Raw genomic sequence first — 20108 nt, 5'->3', positions numbered from 1 at the left:
ATCCGCTGAAAACCAGCTGAAAACCAGCTGAAAACTAGCTGAAAACCAGCTGAAAACTAGCTGAAAACCATTTGAAAACCATCTGAAAACCAGCTGAAAACCATCTGAAAACCATCTGAAAACCATCTGAAAACCAGCTGAAAACCTGCTGAAAACCAGAAAAAGGAGTTGATCCCAGGCTACAGGTTTATACAATAAAGATTTTTCTAGTTTAATAAATAAATCCTAACATGAGAAGATGTAATCATTTTACATAATGTAAAATGATTACATCTTTTTAGGCAGCTATCGATATTTGGTTTAAAAAAACAACACTAATATACATTTTAACTTGTGTATGGTAAATGTTTGCATTTATGCTTTGCTATATCACATTGAACCCTGAAAGAGACACAATGAACAGCACTTTCACTTCACTTTTTTTTTTTTTAACAAATATCCCCCTGGTCAAAATGTCCCGCGGTTAGCATTGGTGTAGTGCAAAAATATATATTTTTTACATGTTAATCACAGAAGAATCTTTAAGGCCAGTGAGTTTCAGGTGGAACATGTTTTAACTTGTACCATTTTCTTTCAAATGAAAATGTAAAACGGGTCAAATAGACCCGAACAGAACTAAAGGGATAAAACGTGATAATGGCAACTGCTGTTTTCATACGGATGCATGTAAACGTTTAGGTGAAATCAGCTGAAATCTTTGCAATCAAAGGTGCATACGACCAGGGACATGCTGGGCTCCTGATTCAGCCCTGGAAAAAGAGTTGGAAAGGCCCTCATTGCGCGCTATAGAGAGAGATCTCTCTCTATAGCGCTGCTGCTACTCAAAGATTTGCCATTTCAGATTTCATGACAAGTGACAAGCCAGTGGGCCAATTACTGTACATGAGTCATATTTTGTCGTTGTCAGGTGGAAACCTTGTATGTCCAAAACCGTTTGTTTTGTATTCATCATTTTTAAAATGATTTAAACTAGTGAAAACAGCCGATCTACAAGCACACGTATGTGTGCTCGTAGATCTGCTGTTTTCACTACTTTTGTGCAACAGCCTTGTATGATGAAGCAGGGCTTTGCTTTGCGAAAAAATGTATCAATTTGAAACTTGGAGATACAAGGTTTCTGCCCGACAGTGACGATTTACTTTGTTGACCGCCTAGCCCCCAAAATGGAACGAAGGCCGACATTTTATTTTGAATTTTTTCCTAATGGCCGGCCTGGACCGGCCGGGAATGAACCGGCCATTCGGGAGTTGTCCCGCTTTTCCCAATGGCCAGCACGTCCCTGCATACGACACCTTCCTATCGGTCAATCAAAGATGCATACGGTACCTTCCTATTGGCCCTGAGACGCTTGAGGACGATGACGACGATGATGACGATGATGATGAAGAGCATGACCATAAGGAGCACTGTGAGTGTGGTGGTGCTGGAGTTGGACGTCATGTTAGAGGCTGTTGGATCTGCAGGCTCAGGGTGCGATGTGTTGTGCGTCGGTAGATGGGCTGTTGAAAAGCAAAAGACTTAAGTGGCAAATTGATGTTTTTTTCTATAATCATAATCTCAATTCTTCAGCCTACATAAATTTGCCTGGCTCCAGCCCATAGACTCGCCCACTCTCTGAGCGGTTCTCTTGGTCTGGTGTTGTCATATGACGCTAAAGTTTCTCTGGTTTAGGCAGAACCAAGCTAATGAGAGTCGGAGCCTGGGAGGAGGGGGTGGGTTTAACTTTTGAAAATCAACAGAAACAGTGGAGGGAGGGAGAGCTCAGCCAAAGCTCTTAATTGCTCCCTTTGAACTTCAAAGGGGGTTGTGCACACCTCGTTAGCATCAAAGACAACAACCTGTTTGAAGCCTGTCATAGAGGGGAGGGGGAGGGGGGAATGTTTTTGTGTACACACAAGTCAAACACAACCCCTCCCACCAGATCTCTTGTGATTGGGAATTTCAAATCCCCTCTCCTTTGAAATCTCTTGTCAATGGGACAATGTCAGACTCGGGGACTGCACCATAGGTCGAACTCCCGTTGGGTCGAACAGCGTCGGCAGGTTACTGAGGTTAGGGTTAGGTTTTAGTGGTCGATCCAAAGGGTGTTCGACCTAATGTTACCGTCAGACTCAAGCTCAGCTCAGAGTCTGAAATCAGGCTATAAATATATATGCAAAGTCACTTAAGTTGTCAAATGAAAAGTACAATATTTGCCATTTGAGTTGTGGTGAAGTTAAAGTATAAAGTAATGAAAATAGAACATAATACACAATTAAATGAAAGTACAGTACTTGAGTAAACGTGCTTAGTTACTTAACACCACACTTGAATATTTGAATATTTAATTTTATGATATCGTCGTTGTCAGATGAAAACCTTGTATGTCCAAAGCCGATCTGCTGTTTTCACTAATTTTGTGAGACGGCCTTGTATGATGAAGCAGGGCCGCTTTACTTTGCGAAAGAACGTACAAATTTGAAACTTGGAGATACAAAGTTTCTGCCCGACAGTGACGATATACTACATTTAATAAATACCCTTTGTTTTGCGGTTTTCAATAATTCTTCTTTGTAAATCTCTATGGGAAAAATGAATGACACCAGTAAAACATGCCCACTGCTATGCCCCATTCTGAGCAAAATCTACACTACAAGCACACAGAGTCTTGTGTTGTGACCTTGTAGATTGTCGGTTTACTGAAGATGGTGAGGAGAAATATGACACCTGGGGAACTCCAGTCAACTAAGATTTGCAGGTCGAATTATTTAGAACCCAACTGCGGTCGGTATGTTAGTAGGTATGTGGGCAGATTGATTGCTTGATTGATTGATAAAGTAAGTTTCATGTAATTGTTAAACACTTTGTTACCTGAACAGATCACCTCCAGTCTCTTAGTGGAAGTAACAGACTGCTTTGTTCCACACTCCCTCACTGAAGACTCAGATCCAACACAGAATGCATGAACCAACCATACAGGTTCATGTGCAAAATCAGAGGTCCTTTCTGTTGAAACAGCCGAGCCGCAGTCCAGCTGTCGACACACTACAGATGATGACATCTGGTTCCAGTGAGTGCCATCCACTGGTCTCCACTCTCCCTGATAGCTCATCTCCAGTCTACCAGTACAGTGACTGGTTCCTCCCACCAACCTGACATTATCCGGCTCTGTAAAGAGAAAATAGAATTAGCAGGTAAAATGTAATAATTCTTTCATTATAAAATAATAATCCAAACCTAAAGAGTGCTTTGTCTTTTACCTGAGCAGGTGAGTCCAACAGTCTTGTCAGGTGAGGAGGTGTTTCTAGTTGAGCCTGAGGTTCCACAGTCCATGAGAACAGATTCACTGCCGTCACAATGGAACTCTTTGGGCCACATCGGAGCCTCCGCCTCTCCATAGAGCGCCCCCTTGAGGACTGACGGAGCCCCACAGCCAAGCTCCCTACAGAGCACCTCTGCATCATGCTGGTCAAAGTCGTCTTCACACACAGAGACCCACAACTTATTAGACTTCAGCTCCACTCTGCCTGAACACGAACCAGTCCCATTCACCAACCTCACTGACTCTGGAGAGAGAGAGAGAGAGAGAGAGAGAGAGAGAGAGAGAGAGAGAGAGAGAGAGAGAGAGAGAGAGAGAGAGAGAGGCATTAGTAGGTCATACAAATTACAAAATTTGCTGATTTACAAGCTCAATGTTATGCAAATCTACAGTCTTGCCAATGGCCGGGTTTCCCAAAGCGATTTTAGCCCATCGTAGCTCACGCATGGTCATAGAGACCAAGCCCCGATCGTCATGTTCCTGTGTTTATATGGTTTCAAGCAGAGCGACTTATTTAGCCCCCTACAACTACACCATCATACAGATTTCACAAAGTGCTTAACCCTTAAGTTCTGTTCAGATTCACTACACCTTCGTTCTGTTCGGGTCATTTTGACCCGGGGGATATTTGGTTTAAAAAAAACAACACTAATATAAATTTTAACTTAACAAATCATCATGATACATTGACTTTGACTCAATACCAAACAATTCATATAATATATATGGTAAATGTTTGCATTTCTGCTTTGCTATATCACATTAAACACTGAAAGAGCTAGGCGTTTTTTACTGATTTAGCTAAAATTCATGTAAAAAAAAACTACTTTATTTAATACTGGGCAATATTGCTCATGCTTATAGGAAAAAATTAAAATCAGAATGGGGTTCGGAAGGAGGGTGTTAGACGTGGGGGTGACTGTGTGTCTGTGTTTTGGATTAATACTGTGTATATCTGTGCTTCCGGGTCAAAATGACCCGAACAGCACTTAAGGTTCAAAAAATATGAGGGGGGTGTAGCATGGGTGTAGTGCAAAAATATTTTTTTTACATGTTCATCTCAGAAGAATCTTTAAGGCCAGTGAGTTTCAGGTGGAAATAACATAAACTTCTACCTTTTTTTTCCAAATTAAAATGTAAACCGGGTCAAAATGACCCGAACAGAACTTAAGGGTTAATAAAGTAATATCCGATCACTGCCTGTTTATCTCAATGGGGTTGGTGCGCATGGGGAACGCCAGGAAATACATGGGAAAACAGAACGCGATCGGATAAAAAGGCTTCTTATTAAAGAACACAGAGGATACGGGCAATTATAGAATGCCGTACCGTATTTAGACAGGAGTGAGACTTTATTAAGCACTTTGTGAAAAATGATGGTGTAGTTGTAGGGGGGTAAATAAGTCGCTCTGCCCGAACCCATGTAAACACGGGGACATGACGGTCGGGGCTTGGTCTCTACGAGCATGCGTGAGCTACGATGGGCTAAAATCACTTTGGGAAACTCGGCCAATGGCAGGACGTGTGACATTTTGAAATGGCAACATTTCAACACTTCAGGCTTTCCTGTACTTTTCCCGCATTTTTCACTGTTTAGCCTTGCTAATTCTTCTCTTTTGTTACTAAAAACAAATCTTTTCATTGTAAAAAAAAAAAAAAAAAAAAAGCAAAAAAAAAAATCATTGACAACCCACTGTCTTGCTGACGGCATGACGTGTAAAGGTCTCAAATGCACTTCTGTAGACAGATATCCCATTGTTTATTACCTGAACAGATCACCTTCAGTCTGTCAGTGGAAGTAACAGACTTCTTTGCTCCACACTCCGTTGGTGAAGACTCGTCACATTGGGATGTAGTCCACCAAACAGGTTGAAGACCTGTATCCCTTGCACTTTGGGATGTGGTCAGCCACGCAGGTTGAGGTGTATCCCTAGAACTAGAAGTCCTATCTGTTGACAGAGCGGAGCCACAGTCCATCTGACTACACACTACAGAGGATGAGCTGTGGCTCCAGTAAGACAGACCGTCCGCTGGTCTCCACTCTCCCTGGTGTTTCAGCATCAGTGTTCCAGTACAGCCACCGTTTACCCCCCTCTCTGTGTCCAACCTGACATCACTAGACCCTGCGAACAACAATAAGTACTATGATTAACATTACTCGCTTTTGAACATAATTGCGACCTTGGGTCGCTACTTATATGAAAACCTCCGGCTCACGTCTGTCTGTCTGTCTGTCTGTCTGTCTGTTTATCTGTCTGTCACTCTTCTGACATCTCAATGACACCTCATCCCAGCTCAGCAGAAGAATACAGCCGACATGTTCTGACATCACCTCATCCCAATTCAGCAGAATATTGGTGACTTCTCACCTGATTCGAAAGTTATCATCAGATACCATCGGAGATTATCACGTCTTATCAGCCGATATTATCCAGCTAGTAAGGCCATGCTCTGCCGACTGAAGCTCTTATCAGCCGAGTGTATGCTCTACAGACCAAAAAGAAAAAAAAAAAGGAATCCCCTAGTGGGATTTGAAACGACTACCGTGGGTTTCTCAGCCACCTGGCGCTACCGCTCACGCCACACTATCCACGACAGAGGCGCGCCGTCTCAGGCATCGCTAAGCCCCGCTCGCGACAACTCAGAGCTGTTACCGAGTTATGTGCCGTTATGGACAGAATAGTAAATATTTACCAGGGGACTGCTTCTGCGTCTGAATGCGGCTCAAAGGGACTGTACTGCGTTATTATCCACGTTGTCAAAGATAACACAAAAAAAGGAGGTTTGGCCAGCCGCTCGGTAGCACTGTAAGTTGAGTAACGTGGCTACTATAACGTGGATTTGGATCAATGAAAGCATCAAAGACAATTGATTCCTGTCATAGAGGGGAGGGGGGAATGTTTTTGTGTATACACAAGCTTGCATATTTTTCCTTTAAAGAAATTGTATGTTACCTGAACATATCACCTCATGTTTCTTAGTGGAAGCAAAAGGATTTGGATGGCGGTCGTCAGAGCTTCCACACCACCTCAGTGAAGACTCAGATCCGACACAGGAGGATCTGATCAACCACACGGGGTGATTTGTAGAAACAAAGGTCGTCTGTGTTGAAACAACAGTGCCACAGTCAAGCTGTCTACACAGTACAGACGCTGACTTCTGGTTCCAACTCGGATAATTAGCTGGTCTCCACTGTCTCTCGTGATTCACCTCCAATATACCGGTACAGTGACTGATTCCTCCCACCAACCTGAAACCATCATGTGCTGTAAAGAGACAACAGAGATTTGTTAACTATAAAATGTTGTGTTTTAATGAAAACATCACACTTTAGATAAATATTATCATTATTATTATTAGTAGTAGTAGTAGTAGCAGCTGTAGTAGTAGTAGTAGTAGTAGTAGTAGTAGTAGCAGCAGCAGCAGCAGCAGCAGCAGTAGTAGGCCTAGTAGTAGTAGCAGCAGTAGTAGCAGTAGTAGCTGTAGTAGTAGTAGTAGTAGTAGTAGTAGTAGTAGTAGATATATAGATTACTATCATTGTGGAAGACATTTTTACCTGTACAGGTCAACTCCCGTCTGGAGGACGAAGTAACAGACTCCACTGGACCACACTTTTTCCCTGAGGACTGAGATCCAACGCAGGGAGACGTAATCTTCCATACGGGTTGAGCTGTAGACTCAGTCGATTTTGTTGAAACAGCAGGGCCACATTCCAGCTGTCTACACACTACAGATGATGACTTCCTGTCCCAGTAAGACGAACCATCCACTGGTTTCCACTCTCTCTGGTGCTTCATCTCCAGTGTACCGGTACAGTGCTGATCACTGTACAGCCCACTGGTTACTCCCACCAACCTGACATCAGACTCTGTACAGAGACAACAGAACAAGCGTTACAATCAACATTCTTTGATTGTAAAATAATAATCAACAATGATATGTACGTGTATAGAGCGTATAGAGAATACACCTGTAGTTATCCACTAAGATGATACATTCATAGCCAATTCGATTGCATATTGAACTTTACACACAACAGAGAAAATCCCATAAAGACACAAAGGTAAAGATGATTAATGTAGCATTAAATGATCTTTGAAGTATTGAGATGCATTGTTTTATGCAACTCAATACTTAAATAAACGCACCCAAATGAAGTTGAAAAACATTTCTGAAAATAATGCTCCAGTACCTTCTGTGGGCTCACTGGTTCAGAAGTGTCCCAGTGGCTGTTTTTAATAGATAAACTAGAAATACTGTTCTTACGAAACAGTGTGGACTCACATGTATGGGCACAAAGATCTACCCTTTGGCTGCATCTCATTGGCTAAGGGCCTTTGTACTGTCGAGGAGAACCTCACTAAATTGACATAATAGGTTATGTCATTTTTGAGGAGAACTTGATAGATAAATAATGAAGATAACATAGTGTTCTCGCTTTCAGCGATACCACGATTACTGTCATTATTTGCTACGGTACCTGAGGCTGAACAGACCACTTGCACTCTGTCATCGCTGAGACTAGACGCCATTGTTGTACACTCCATCAGAGAAGACTCTGAACCAACACAGGAAATAGATGAGATCGACCACACAGTTTGAAGATGACCAGAACGCCTTGCTGTTGAAACAGCAGAGTCACAGTCCAGCTGTCGGCAAACCACAGATGATATCTTCTGGTCCGAGAACGTCGCTGGTCTCCACACTCCCTGGTGTTTCACCTCCAGTATTCCAGTACAGTTATTTTTCCCTTCGACCAACCTCACGTTTTCGGATACTTTAAAGAGACAAGATAGTAAGCAGTGAAAAGTGACTGTTTGACTAAGTTGCTCAAGTAAAAGACAAACTCTACTTGCTTTTGTATTGTTATTCTATCATTTTTATTATTACACTATCATAGGCAATACTACAAAAGTGTAGTTTGTTACCTGAGCAGGTGAGTCCAACAGTCTTGTCAGGTGAGCAGGTGTTTCTAGTTGAGTTTGAGGTACCACAGTCCAGGAGAACAGACTCGTTGCCTTTACACTGGAACTCTTTAGTCGACATTGGAGCCTCCATTTCTCCATAGAGCTGGACGACTGAAGGAGCCCCACAACCAAGCTCCCTACAGGCCACCTCTGCATCCTGCTGGTCAAAGTCACCTTCACACACCGAGACCCAGGACTGATCAGACTTCACCTCCACTCTGCCTGAACACAAACCAGTCCCATTCACCAACCTCACTGACTCTGGAGAAAGAGAGAGAGAGAGAGAGAGAGAGAGAGAGAGAGAGAGAGAGAGAGAGAGAGAGAGAGAGAGAGAGATTTACATTACCCCTATACGATATCTCTACATTACAGACAGTTTACTGCCATCTTTGAAGTCATTGTTTGTTACCTGAACAGGTCACGACCACGCCGTAACTGTAACTGTTTGACCTCCATGCTCCACACTCCCCCAGTGAAGATTCAGATCCATCACAGGATGATATACTATCCCATACATCTGGATTATCTGACGACGATGAACTGCGTGTAGAAACTGTTGAAACGGCAGATCCACAGTCCAGTTGTCTACACACTACAGATGATATCTTCATGTTCCAGCGATTCTGCCCAGCTGGTCTCCACATTCCCCGGTGTTTCACCTCCACTACACCAGTACAGTTGCTGATTCCTCCCACCAACCTGACCTCATTAGACTCTGCACAGAGACAAAACAAATGTTAATCATCCAAATATGTAGTTGTTTGTCTTGCACATGAGAAAAGGATGAGCATGTCCAAATGGGCCCTGGGCATTGGTGTTGAGAAGTCTTATTTTGTTTTAAAGGAAAGGTTAAAAAAGGTTAAACTCAGATAGCTCCTAAAGGAGAATATCTTTCTATTTTAGGAGCTTGTTGCAGTGTACAGTGTGCAGTAGGAAGTGTGGTTTATATTTTTAGTCTTGAGCAGTAGAGAAAAACACATGTGATTTAAAATCATTTGGTGTAGTAGCCTCTGATATGCAGTGGTGTCTATTTGTATGAGAAACGGCACTGCATAAAATGGCTACAATCAGTTATGAATAACACTTGTTTTCTGTGACTGTTTGGATTGAGGAATCCATAATTCAAAATGTTGAAAGAGCCATATTGGACAAAATAAAAAATAAAATCTGTCTGAAGCCGCAAAAAATTAAAAGCCTTATATAAGCGTTATAATGAAGGCAACACATGCTGTACGTGTCTATATTAGCTATATTATCCTACTATCAAAATGACTACGTAGGCTAAAAATACATATTGAGCATTCATGATTAAATGTTTATTTTCCCTGCAGTGCATGCTGGAGAGAATGTTGAAATGTAATATTTATTATACACATTTTTACAGCATTGGAAAACATTAAGAATGTTTGTGTCATGTCTGTCCTCCTACAGAAACCATATTAAAACAAAAACATATATTTTTCCCCCCTTCTTTTTCCATTTTCATACATTTTTGAAAAAGATCGAGGGAGCCACTAGGGCGGCGCTAAAGAGCTGCATTAACCTGTTTTCAAACTTCTGATCCAAGATGGCTGCCGACCATCAGCTCTGAAAGTTTTTTTTTCTTTTTTAAGATTGTCATAGAACCTTCATATTAGGTTCTACTACAAGCTCGAGTAAAGCTACAACTAAAATAATTACACAGAGGTCATCTCAAAGGTCAAAAAGGTCATGTTTTGTCTTATACAGTGACGCTGTTGATTCTCTACCCTGGCTCCACTCATCATCATCTGAAGCGTCACAAGGTGGGAGCTGCTGGGGCAAGGGTGGGGAAGGGTGTGATGCACTGGTCGACACTTCCAATTCACAAGCTACCAACCATAACCAAGGGGTAAGGGATGCTCTAGCAGGTTATAATGGAGCTGGCAAAATTCAAGGTAGTCCTTTCAAGATGAAGATTCAGTGAGTCATTATCAGGAGGAAGAGAGAGTGTGAATCGTTTCTTATATGTTCCGCTTTGAAGCTCTGACTTCCCCACAGGTAATAACTGCACTCTCACCATAGACGACAAAGAGCACACATGACTTCATCTCTATTATGATCCAGGTCTTATGCCTTATGCCTTAACTTCTTTGCCTTTTTTTACTATATATACATATTTTTTTAAATATTTCAAATAGCTGATCTGCAAGCTCACAACGTGCAGATGTAGATCAGCATTTGAAGTATTTAAAAATGTTTTTCAAAATAGTAAAAAAAGGCAACGAAGTTAAGGCATAAGGCATAAGACCTGGATCATAATAGAGCCCTTATGCCTCATTCACACTACAGATATATAGTTGAACGTTTTGCTTGGTAATTCAATGTAATCTCAATGGAAACCAGCTTTAAAGGCTGGATTCCAAGGACAGCCGACATGCCCAGCCTTTAAAGCTGGTTTCCATTGAGATTACATTGAATTACCAAGCAAAACGTTCAACTATATATCTGTAGTGTGAATGAGGCATTAGTCTCCTCTGACATCTTCTAACTATTGCCTCAGGATCAGACATGATCTTTGCCAACACTTTCTTAGTAGGGTAGCTCTCTCATGGACTGGCTAAAATTCCATGGCATATGACAACCATGACTATGGGAGGACTACTAACTCCAAACTCTCACTCATGAGCTCTCTTTCCTCCTTCCGTACCCATAGGACCATGACGTGCGGTCACTGCCAGTGATTACATGCTTGGACATACGCGTCTGTGTCCCCGCAATCTAGTACAACTGTCCCAGTGTAGTTCCCATTCCTCAGCTTAGCATACTGTAAGTAGAGAGCATCATTGAATCTGCCCCTGGATGCTTGAAGACATAGTCCCGCATGCCACATTTCTCTCTCACACTATACCATGTCACCCTGCACCCGACAAACTTGTGCTTTCAACTCTTCCTTCACAAGCTTGGAACCTTTCTTCAGGCTGGAGGAAAAACATTTGCGGTGTGTGGATGTTTTGCTGCTTGACGATCATGCTCATAAGCCTTGATGCTGAAGAGTAGGTCAGCTTCAACATCAGCATGGCGTGAGAACAGATTTCATGATCATTGCATACATTTTGAAATGGGACATTCTGTTGCATAATGAGTACTTTTACTTGGTACTTTGAGTATTTTCTTGCAGATGCTTTTGTACTTTTACTCAAGAACATTTTGAATATGGGACGAATAGTGTCATTCATATAATATCAATTAGCCTTTTGCAAAACCCCTCTCCCTACTGTGATGATTGGACCACAGCGTAGCAAAACATTTCCCCGGCAAGTTGGCCCCTCCTCCCATTGATGATGATTAGGGATATTAATATCAGGAACATTTATATTACAGTAACGCCATGGTGAAACGCTGCTGCTGGGGGACCTGCATCAGTGATTTTAGCGATTTTAGGTACCCAGAATGTTTGAAGGGAGCATTTATTATTTCTTTTCCGAAGCCAAAATCTGCCTTGGACTGCAGGCTGTGGATTAAGTTGTGTCCATCTGTCTGAACACACAAACTGCAAACTTTCCGAGAAGCATTTCATGCCGGAGATGTCAAATGTTTTAAAGATATAATGTAAGCAATCGGCATGGTAAGGAACATGTAGCCTACATTTGAAGCAGTTTATACTTTTGTTAGCTGTTGCGTAATTGTAAGTTGGTCTCATTTGTAGGCTAAGTACTATGTTTGAAACGCAACATTCCATCCCTCATCAAATAAATGAAAACATGAATAGAGATCAACCAACGTGTTGAAAATAAATAAATAAACTCACCGCAGTTGAACTCGTCACTGTTGTCCCCACAGTCGTTGACACTGTCACATTTCTTGGACATGGGGAGGCACAGGTGGTTGTGACATCGGAACGACCTGGTGGGCGGGCACTGGAACGTTGCTGTGGGTCAGGGGTTAAGGTTAGGCTTCTCTGAGAAATTGAAAATCTTAGTCGGGGTTCCCCAGGGCTCCATACTTGGTCCTTTATTATTTTTGACTTATATTAGTGATTTAGCCATGATCTGTAAAACGTTTCTTCCTGTTTTATTTGCCGATGATACTAATCTCATTGCCTCAAACAGTGATGTAAATACTTTAGTTAAAAATGTCAACGATGAACTGATGGAGGTTTTTAAATGGTTTCAATTGAACAAGCTTACTCTCAATATACAAAAGTGCAACTTCATGATTTGTATCAATATAAACAAAATATTCGCAAAAGAAAAAAGCTAGAATTTTAATCAATGGCTGAGAAATATCCTAGGTTCCATAATATACTAAATGCTTGGGTGTCATTAGTGATGATCATTTAAACTGAAAATAGCTGATTGACACTGTATGCATGACGTCTATATGAAGATGCTTGGTATATTGAGAAAAATCTGTCCACTCTTTCTTCCTTCATCTTATTTAACACTTTATTAGGCCCAGCTTAATTTTCCCTCATATTAGTTACTGTAATATTGTTTGGGCTGCAACATATCCGACATACCTATCTAAATTACTTATCATTCAAAAGAGGTTTCTGAGGATGATTTCATACTCAAATAGATATGAGCCATCGGCTCCTCTCTTTATTAAATATTCAATAGTGCCTATAGACAAAGTAAACGTTATTCAAACCTGCTTATTCATGTTTAAATAAAATAAAAATTAAATCTTTTAATATTTCTTTCAGGTTACTTCTGACATTCACCCCTATCCCACAAGGATTAGAGAAGATTTTTATCTACCTTTTTTGTACATCACTTAAGTCATCACTATACTTGTCAATATTTATTTAGTGCTCCAGACATGAACAAGTAAAAATGTCCAAGCTGCTGTTCGCAGGCTCTGTCCGCGGCCAATCTCTTATTTTGAAGGCCGGAAGTAGATTGTGCAAACAATTCCTACTTGACAACCTTTTTTTTTACCCGGAAGTGTTGTCGTCAAAGGGGTAAACAGTAATGGCGGATCGATGCCTTTCAGCTTGTACTATTTTAGCGAGAATCCAATGCCATCCTTGGCATCAAAAATGTTTTTTGGAGAAAATGGTCATCAAAGATGAGAATGACCGTTGGCTTCCATGTTTAGGGACCACTATTGTGTGCACGTGGATGCGCGATGATGATGAATCGGCGAGTCCACCCGTGCCAGCACTTTCCAATGGACGCTACGTAGCCCTTGCCAGCTTTACTGTATACAGTATATTTCGCGAGTATACGCGGGATCGGCACTCTAAATACTCGAGTATTTTTCGCGAGTATACTCGGGATCGGCTACAAATGCGTTAAGAAACGTCTGAAACAAAATCTTATTTCTTCCTTACTGTAGTCCAAATGATTTTGTCTACTGGTGTGTTATCTTACTAAATGTGTTTTTTGTTTTATTTAATTTTGTATTTTTTTTTGGTCTTTTGTGGAGTTTCTGTGTTTTTATTTCTTTATTGCACAGTTCCCAGTGAACTTGTATCTGTTAAATTAATTACCTTTAATTAAGGAAAGGATCCCAAATAAGCCTGATGGCTTCTTCCTCTCCTTTTGCAGTATTGTGTATCCTCAATATGTATTGTTCTATGTTTTTATAACAATGTGCTAATAAAACTAAACTAAACTAAAGGTGGTGGTTCTATCAGAGAGGAGGTTCTATCAGAGAGGTTTTAACTCACCACATCCCTCAGGGTTCTCATCAGAGTTGTCTCCACAGTCGTCCTTCCCGTCGCACTTCCAGTCCAAGGGCTTACACAGGGTGTTGTTGCACCTGAACTGCTCCGGGCGGCACTGATGACCCACTGACGAAAACAGACGGGGAGAGACACAGGTGAGAACAGACATACTGTGTGGAAGGACATGGCGGTTTATCAATCAGGACACTGGATCAGAATTTTTAAATATACAAAAATGAATTTGAAATGAGAGATATGACATTCATTCTTACCTGTACAGATCACACCAGCATCCTCACTGTGAGTACAGTCGTGACTAGATCCGTGTGAGCATTGAGTTAGAGACCTTTCTCTTCCTGAACAACGCACCTCATCCATCCAAATTGAACCAGTCCCTTGGCCAAAAGAGGCTTCTGTAGGAGCATACTGTGCCCTCCCACAGCTCAGCTCTCTGCAAACCACATCAGCATCTTTCAGGTCCCAGCTGTCATCACAGACTGTTCCCCATCTGTTGTTGCGATAGATCTCCACCCTGCCAGAGCACCGTGTACTACCACCCACAAGCCTCACTGAACCTGAACATGAAAGAAGAAAGACAAATCACAGCCAGTGTGAAGTGAGTGGTCTTTTTGTGAGTTCATTTCATTATGCTAGCCTTACACCTCACAACTCTGAAAAGATAGTCGTAATAAAATCGAGGCGAGTCGCGGCGCGCTCCCGTGATTCAGTCGTTACTCAATCGTTAAATGTGAGGTAGTGGTCCGACTTTTACCTCGACTTGAGATCCTGATTCTGTTTCGAGAATATCAAACTGGTTTGATATTTTCACAAATCGGGGCTGAGTCTGAATGAGTACATTGATGTAACAACCAGTCGTAGGGCGTTGGAAGGAACACTTTGAGGAACTCCTAAATCCAATAACATCAGACCCATCCTTGACAGGAGCAGAGCCTGAGGATGATGGAGGGTCTGCGTCAATCTCCTGGAAGGAATTCACTGAGGTAGTTAAACAACTCCACAGTGGCAAAGCCCCGGGGGTTGATGAGATTCGTCCAGAAATGCTGAAGGCTCTGGGTGTTGAGGGGCTGTCGTGGCTGATACGTCTGTTCAACATTGCATGGAAGTCTGGGACAGTGCCGAGGGAGTGGCAGACCGGGGTGATGGTTCCACTTTTCAAAAAGGGGGACCAGAGGGTGTGTGCCAATTACAGAGGTATCACATTGCTCAGCCTCCCCGGGAAGGTTTACGCCAAGGTACTGGAAAGGAGGGTCCGGCCGATAGTCGAACCTCAGATACAAGAGGAACAATGTGGATTCCGTCCTGGGCGTGGAACAACTGACCAGCTTTTCACTCTGACAGGGAGAAGACCTGGGAGTATGACTATCCGGTCTACATGTGTTTTGTAGATTTGGAGAAGGCTTATGACCGGGTACGGTCATATGTTCTGTGGGAGGTGTTGCTGGAATATGGATTGAGTGGGTCCTTGTTGAGGGCCATCCAATCTCTGTACTCCCAAAGCGAGAGCTGTGTCCGTGTGCTCGGTAATAAATCGGATTCCTTTCCGGTGGGGGTTGGTCTCTGCCAGGCTGCGCCTTGTCACCTATCCTGTTTGTGATATTCATGGACAGGATCTCGAGGCGAAGTGGTGGAAATATTGTTGTGAGCTTGTAGATCGGCTGTTTTCATTTAGACAAAGTGGTTAATGTGTTATATTATAATGTATATCTGCAAAGTAACTAGTAACTAATTAAGTAGTGTAGTGAAAGTACAGTATATTTTCCTCTGATGTAGTGGAGTAGAAGTGAAGTGAAAACTGGAAATACAATAATACAACCAATAAAGTACAATTACCTCAATTGACATCAATCTGACATCAAGCTCTGGCTTCACTTTGATGTCACACTAACATAATCCCTTGTATGCCCATACATAGAGATCCCTGTCTGTAGAACCAGCCAGATATGGGCTGTCTTGGCCATCTGTCTTGGCCATATATGGATTCTGTTAGTGTGGTATGTGGCCAATGTGGTCTCCATATATGGGTATTCCCATATGAAGACCTGTTAGATATAGCCTTAATATTAATGACTCCATGTATGGGCATAAAACAGAGCTTGATGTCAGAGCAGGCAAACCCATTCAGTTAGAGTGGTTCCCCTGACATCGCAGTGACATCAGAGCATGATGTCAGAGCGACAAACCCATAGAACCACAGTCTCAGGCGTGACAGTTACATACATACATACGGACAAGCTGTGACCGTTCACATATAAACTTGCGACCTACGGTCGCAACTATTATTCCTACTTTTCCTACTATTACTACTACTATTACTACTATTACTACTATTATTACTAATATTACTATTACTACTATTACTACTATTACCAGTAAGACCAGTAAGACACCCTAAGTCGTGTGAGTGTTTTAAAGTTGAAATCACGTTGCTACGCAAAAGTATGCCAGAGTTATGTGTGAGAGCAAAGTGTGACAGCAAAGTGTGACAGCTGCTGCATGCGTTTAGTAGACAGAGGGGGCGGGGCTTCAACAATTACAGCTCATCCCTTTTGGCGGAAAAAAGGCTCAAGTCGTGTGAGCGTTTTAAAGTTGAAATCACGTTGCTAGGCAAAAGTATGGCAGAGTTATGTGTGAGAGCAAAGTAGAGTGGGGTAGTGATACAAAAACTGCAATTTCTCAAAATTAATGAAAGAATAAATAAAAATGCAAATGGCCTCATGTCACAAACATGTTTCATGAGGAATACCTGGAATATGAACATATTAACACTTTTACTTTTAAAGATATTGAAGAATAACAACCCCTGGGGTCATTTTTGACCCCACTTATATTTTCAAAGTTGTTAGATGTAAGAGGGCCTTTAAGGGGGACTGCACATATGTCCGAAGGTTCATTAGTCCGAAGGTTCATTAGTCCGAATTTAGTTAGGGTTACTGAGGTTAGGGTTATGGTTAGAGTTAGGCATAGTATTCTTAACAAATTCGGACTAATGAACCTTCGTACTAATGAACCTTCAGACCAATGCCATGGCACCCCTTTAAGTGTCACACTAAGCTTGACCAATGAGTCAAGTGTGGGACATACAGTACATACATACATACATACATACATACATACATACATACATACATACATACATAACTAAGTAGCTCACGCCCAAAATGACTTTTCCCTTGGCATTCAAGCGTTAGATTATGATCGCTGTTGATCACTGTCAATGGTGATCAACCAATGTGTTGAAAAAAAAAAATAATAATAATAATAATAATAATTACAGTCGAGCTCGTCAGAGTTGTCCCCACAGTTGTTGACTTGGTCACATTTCTTGGACATGGGGAGGCACACGCGGTCATTGTGACATCGGAACGGCCTGGTGGCCGGACACTGGAACGTTGCTGTGGGGGAGAGAGAGAGAGAGAGAGAGAGAGAGAGAGAGAGAGATTATTTTGAAGACCCACGGAAGCCACAAACGTGTCCATGTTGTGAAAATTCACTAAAAAAATGAATAAAGAATATGCACGTAACATTGTAGCCTGTGGTTTATATTTTCAAAGAAGCACATTCTAGCAGCATTATGGGCAGCTAAAATCGAACATAACATCCTGCACTAATCATTTCAAATCTGCGAATATAGCAGCAAAGTTAGCAAATCAAATGATATTCAAACGTGTAGTGTAGTTTACATCATGAGACGACAGGGCTTGACCTTGAAAATGTATTTAATTGAATCATAGTTCAAGATTCAATAACTCTATTGCCATGTAATGATAGGGAATGGGGCTTCGGAAGGGGGGTATTAGGCCCCTTTTACATTAAAACGGGCTTCACTGTAAACGTAATGATTTATAGCCGTTTGTGGGGGGTCATTTAGACGAAAATGGCGTCTTCGGGGGGTGAAACCGTAACAAAGTGAAAACCCCTTTGAAAGTGGAAAAGGTAAAAACGCTTTGTATCTGCCGCTTTCATCTAAACACCGTAAACGCAGCAAACCACTGAAAATGATAAGATGTGGGACGTCCTAGCTAGGGATGGCCAAATGGAGATTTTTTTCTTAACCGATAACCGTAAGGCCTTATCAAGTTCAAGTTCAAGTTCAAGTTTATTAGAAAACATCATAGCATAACAATATGAATTTTGATGTTTCTTACAGTTCAGATCAATAAAACAAGAGGACCGCTCTACTAAAAAATAAAAGAAATCATCAAATATGAAAATACAACAATAAAAACATTTATATTACTTCTGGTAAAGCTTGTATGCTCTTGGGAGGAATGACATCTGGTGCCTTTGTGTGTGACTCACAGGTTGTGTGAGTGTCCTCCCATTCCTCAGGTTGTAGCGACTTGTGTTTGCAGACAGGCTCTGAATCATCGGACTGGTCCCCTCTCTCAGTAGTCGTTTGAATTCTCTAAGAGTGGCCTCCTCTCTCCTCGCCTCCAGAGTAGGGAAGGAATTAGTTGGTATCCCAATAATGCGGCAACACCTTCTCTGCAGACACTCCAGTTCCTGGGTCAGGTGTTTTGGAAGGCCGGCCCAGACAGGTGATGCATATTCCAGCACTGGTCTGATGAAGGTCACGTATACCTGGGTCAACACATCTGGGGGGAGCTGTGCTCGTCTGGCCACGCTCAGATAGTGAACCCTTGGCTGAGCCTTCTTTAGCATAAACTGAACTTGTGCATCCCTTTTCAGGTCAGAGGAGAGCTGTATTCCAAGGAGCTTGAATGTATCAACCCTCTCTACTGCCTGGTTTTTCAAAACAATAGGAGGAGGTATTGGTCTGTTTTGAGGCTCCCTGAGACTAATAACCATGTCCTTTGTTTTTCCAGCATTGGCTGCAAGGCAGTAGGTCTGACCCCAGGCTGTCACTGCATCAACAGCTGCTTGCATCTGTCCTGGCAGGGAGCCCATGAGATGTTCAGTGAGAGTTAGATCATCTGCATATTTTATTGGCTCAACACTAGTTGGCAACAGGTGATCTAGAAAGTTCATGCAAAGAACAAAAAGGAGAGGGGATAGTACCCCACCTTGAGGGACGCCAGCTAAGACTGCCTGCGGCTTAGAAAAATGATTTCCCCACTTAACTGTTTGCCACCTATCCTCTAAATAGCTTTGCACTGTTAGCCAGATGTTTTTCGATGCACCAAGCATTTTCAATGAATGAAGAAGATGACCATGGTTGATTGTGTCAAAAGCACGAGTGAAGTCAATGTATGTGACATGCACATCATATTTTGGCTTTGCATCAACAGCATCATGCCAGCTTTGCAGAATGTGCAATAAAGCTGACACAGTAGATCTGTTCTTCATGAACCCATGCTGTGAAGCAAGTATAGCATTTTCAGTATCCTGCAGGAGTTGGTTCTTCAGGATTCCCTCGAACACTTTACCAACACAGCTCAAAAGAGAGATTTGGCGATAGTCCTGTGGGAACCGTGGTTTACTGCACTTGGGAACTGCACAGACTAAAGAGTCTTTCCACTGGGTAGGAAAATGTCCTTCTTTGAGACAAGCATTAAACAGATGAGTCAGCACTGGGGCAAGCTCTTCATTAAACGTTTTAAGAATCCAGGCAGGGATGCCGTCTTTTCCAGCTGCCTTTTTCCCATCAACTCTACGAAGAAGCGTCTTCACCTGCCCGATGCTATAAGTGACAGGTGTACTAGGTAGGTTGGTACCATCATCAACCAGGAGGGGGCGAGGTGTAATATTCTCCCACACAGAGGAGAAGTGGAGACTCAGAGTTTCACATTCCTCCCCAGTCTTTGTGTGTTCAACCTGTGATTCTGCAGCTCCCATCAATTTTTTGATGGACTTGTACCAGTTGCCACTGTCGTTGTTCCTGAGATGAGATACTTCATCTTCATAATACCTCCTCTTTGCATTTTGGATCAAATAGGTCACTTTAGACCGTAGCCTCTTAAACTCTGTTTTGTCCTCAGATTTAAAGGCTCTTTGTCTGTCAATTATGAGTTGCTTTATTAGTGGTGTTATCCATGGCTTATCCACTGTTGTTATTTTACTCCTTTTAATAGGCAGTACAGTATTGAGGATAGGATTGAAAACACTGTAAAAGTTATCAACCTTTTTTTGAGCCTGAGGTTCTACATAGACTGCACTGTAGTCTGCGGTGTTCAAGTGCAGGCCTAGCAACCTCTTGCTTTCTACAGTGCAGCGTCTACGGAAAACCGTG

General features: G+C 42.1%; 1 protein-coding gene across 1 annotated transcript in view; it reads right to left on the bottom strand.

Annotated features, from left to right (window-relative positions):
- The window catches only part of LOC308285286 (scavenger receptor cysteine-rich type 1 protein M130-like), a gene marked incomplete at its 5' end in the record, with an annotated part of 48470 nt that overhangs the window by 890 nt on the left and 27472 nt on the right, over positions 1–20108 (bottom strand). Inside the window, 13 exons of the mRNA XM_080726002.1 lie at positions 1327–1499; positions 2851–3147; positions 3240–3545; positions 5065–5421; positions 6253–6564; positions 6855–7166; positions 7779–8075; positions 8227–8526; positions 8675–8980; positions 12035–12154; positions 13901–14023; positions 14170–14472; positions 17191–17310. Coding sequence (XP_080582128.1) covers positions 1327–1499; positions 2851–3147; positions 3240–3545; positions 5065–5421; positions 6253–6564; positions 6855–7166; positions 7779–8075; positions 8227–8526; positions 8675–8980; positions 12035–12154; positions 13901–14023; positions 14170–14472; positions 17191–17310 — 3326 coding nt within the window. The remainder of the gene's footprint in view (positions 1–1326; positions 1500–2850; positions 3148–3239; positions 3546–5064; positions 5422–6252; positions 6565–6854; positions 7167–7778; positions 8076–8226; positions 8527–8674; positions 8981–12034; positions 12155–13900; positions 14024–14169; positions 14473–17190; positions 17311–20108) is intronic.

Source organism: Nannobrachium achirus (assembly GCF_963921795.1).
Source record: "Nannobrachium achirus genome assembly, chromosome: 5".
Lineage (NCBI taxonomy): Eukaryota > Metazoa > Chordata > Actinopteri > Myctophiformes > Myctophidae > Nannobrachium > Nannobrachium achirus.
This window is presented reverse-complemented; position numbering and strand designations above follow the sequence as displayed.